This window comes from Monoraphidium neglectum (assembly GCF_000611645.1).
Source record: "Monoraphidium neglectum strain SAG 48.87 unplaced genomic scaffold scaffold06414, whole genome shotgun sequence".
NCBI classification, from domain to species: Eukaryota; Viridiplantae; Chlorophyta; class Chlorophyceae; order Sphaeropleales; family Selenastraceae; genus Monoraphidium; species Monoraphidium neglectum.
This window is the reverse complement of record NW_014007226.1, coordinates 1-2257: the sequence shown is the minus strand read 5'-3', so window position 1 is coordinate 2257 and position 2257 is coordinate 1. Positions and strand designations below refer to the sequence as shown.

General features: G+C 60.0%; 1 protein-coding gene across 1 annotated transcript; it reads left to right on the top strand.

The window, feature by feature from the left end:
* Positions 1-18: 18 nt before the first annotated feature.
* On the top strand, positions 19-2193 carry MNEG_16482 (vesicle-fusing ATPase; the record flags this gene model as incomplete). The annotated part of the gene is made up of 5 exons (XM_014035048.1): positions 19-126; positions 572-748; positions 1115-1270; positions 1745-1861; positions 2050-2193. The coding sequence occupies 5 exons, from the start codon at positions 19-21 to the stop codon at positions 2191-2193; spliced, it is 702 nt and encodes a 233-aa protein (XP_013890502.1).
* Positions 2194-2257: the final 64 nt, after the last annotated feature.

The following is a 2257-nucleotide window of genomic DNA, read 5'->3' as shown; positions in this document are numbered from 1 at the left end:
GCTCTGTTTAGGCGCGACATGCTGGATGAGGCGATGCTGCGGCCCGGCCGCCTGGAGGTCCAGATTGAGATCGGCCTGGCGGATGAGAAGGGGCGGTTCCAGATCCTCAAGATCCACACCAACAAGGTGGGGACGACGGGCCCAACAGGGTGCCGGGAGTGCGCTTGGGCAGGTGTGCACGTGTGTGTGCCAGTTTTATGTGTTGTTTCTGTGTGTGTGGGTGGGTGGGTGAGTGTGTGTGTGCACGCGCGTGCGCGTGCATGCGTGCGTGTGTGTTTGTGTGTGTGTTTGTGTGTGTGTGTGTGTGTGTGTGTGTGTGTGTGTGTGTGTGTGTGTGTGTGAAAGCGCGTGTGTGCGTGTGCATGTGTGTGTGTGTGTGAAAGCGCATGCATGCGTATGTGCTTTCTTAATTCATGCATCTCACCCCGGTCTCACCAGCTCTCCACCATCAATTGGGACCTGAACACAGCGTACCCTGCCCCCCCCCCTCACGCACACAACGCACGCGCAGCCACGCATGCACCCACGTGTTTAAACACTCACATGCGGCATGCTCCCCAATAACCCCCAGATGGCGGCCAACTCGTTCCTGTCGCCGGACGTTGACCTGGCCAAGCTGGCGGAGGTGACCAAGAACTTCAGCGGCGCTGAGCTGGAGGGGCTGGTCAAGAGCGCGGCGTCGTTCGCGCTGAACCGCAACGTCGACATCAACGACTTGCACAAGCCCCTGGACGAGGAGAACATCAAGGTCGGGGGCGGGTCGTACGTGTTTTGTGCGTGTGTGTGCATGTGTGTGTGTTTGTGTGTGTCTGCATTCGTGTGCACGCGCGTGTGCGAGCGCGCGTTGCAGCGTGCATGTTTACTGTGAGTGCGCGCAGACAATAACATCCAGTTGCAAATGCATGTTTCTGGGCTGAAGCCATTGAAAGGGGAGTTTTGGCAGTCCCTGCTGGGGTTCTAAGGCCACTCTCGTGACACACACACACACACACACAATCACAATAACACCCACGACCACAATCAAAATCACACTTCACACAACACGACTTCTATTTCGACTGCCAGCCTCACCCTGCCCCTGCCGCCCTCCATCTGCCCCTCCATCTGCCTCAAGGTGACCATGGCCGACTTCAACGCGGCGCTGAACGAAGTCACGCCCGCCTTTGGCTCCAACACCGAGAGCCTGGAGCTGTCCCGCCGCCACGGCATCATCGATTACGGGGATTCGTTCAAGCACCTGCAGCAGACCCTCAGGACGCTGGTGAACCAGGTGGGCGTCCTCTTTGAGGTGTCCGCGTCCCCTTTGGGGTGGGGTGCCCTTTGGGGTGGGGTGCCCTTGGGGGGCGGGGCGCCTGTTTGAGTTGAGCGGCCTACTGTGGCGGTAGGAGGGGCATCCCTGCATGGATGGGTGGGGACCAGACGGCGGGACGGGCGGGGCCGGGACGGGGGGCGCGTGGCTGGGTTTCTTCATCTGCTGGCGTGCTGGCACCTTGTCTAAATACTGTGGGGCTGCGCAGCAGTGAGTGCCGTGGTGGCTCTTGCACTGGCAAACATATATGTGAAACTTACCACACCCTTCAAAGTCGCTACATAATTACACGCGTGCATTGTAAGCACATGTACACACATACACACTCACATTCACACACACACACACACGCGCGCGCGTGCACGCACAAGTACGGTCCCCCACACACACTGATGACTTATGCTCCCCTCCTTGTACGCGGCCTGCACAACACAGGTGCAGCACAGCGACAAGACCTCGCTGCTGTCGGTGCTGCTGGAGGGTCCCGGCGGCGCGGGCACGACCGCGCTCGCTGCCACCGCCGCCATTGAGAGCGGCTTCCCCTTTGTCAAGGTGGGCAACATGCATTCAACAGCAGGATACTGCAAAAGCATGAGAATTATGCGTGCATTATACAGTGAGGCTAGCGGCAATTTGACGTCTCAACCTCAGACCCCTCGCTTCCGCCTATCGCCCCCACACCAACCCTCTTCAGCCAGACAGCCTCACTCCGCTGACCATGAACCGCACCCCCTGCCCAGGTGGTGTCGCCCGAGGCGATGGTGGGCTATGCGGAGTCGGCCAAGGGCAGCGTGGCAACCAAGATATTTGAGGACGCATACAAGAGCCCCCTTTCGATCGTCATATTGGTGGGTCCGGCGCACGCACGACCACAATGCTATTGATAGAGTCACGCCTCAGCTGCAGGGGGCCCCTGCCCCCCCCCGCCCCCCTGCCGTGGCACGGGGC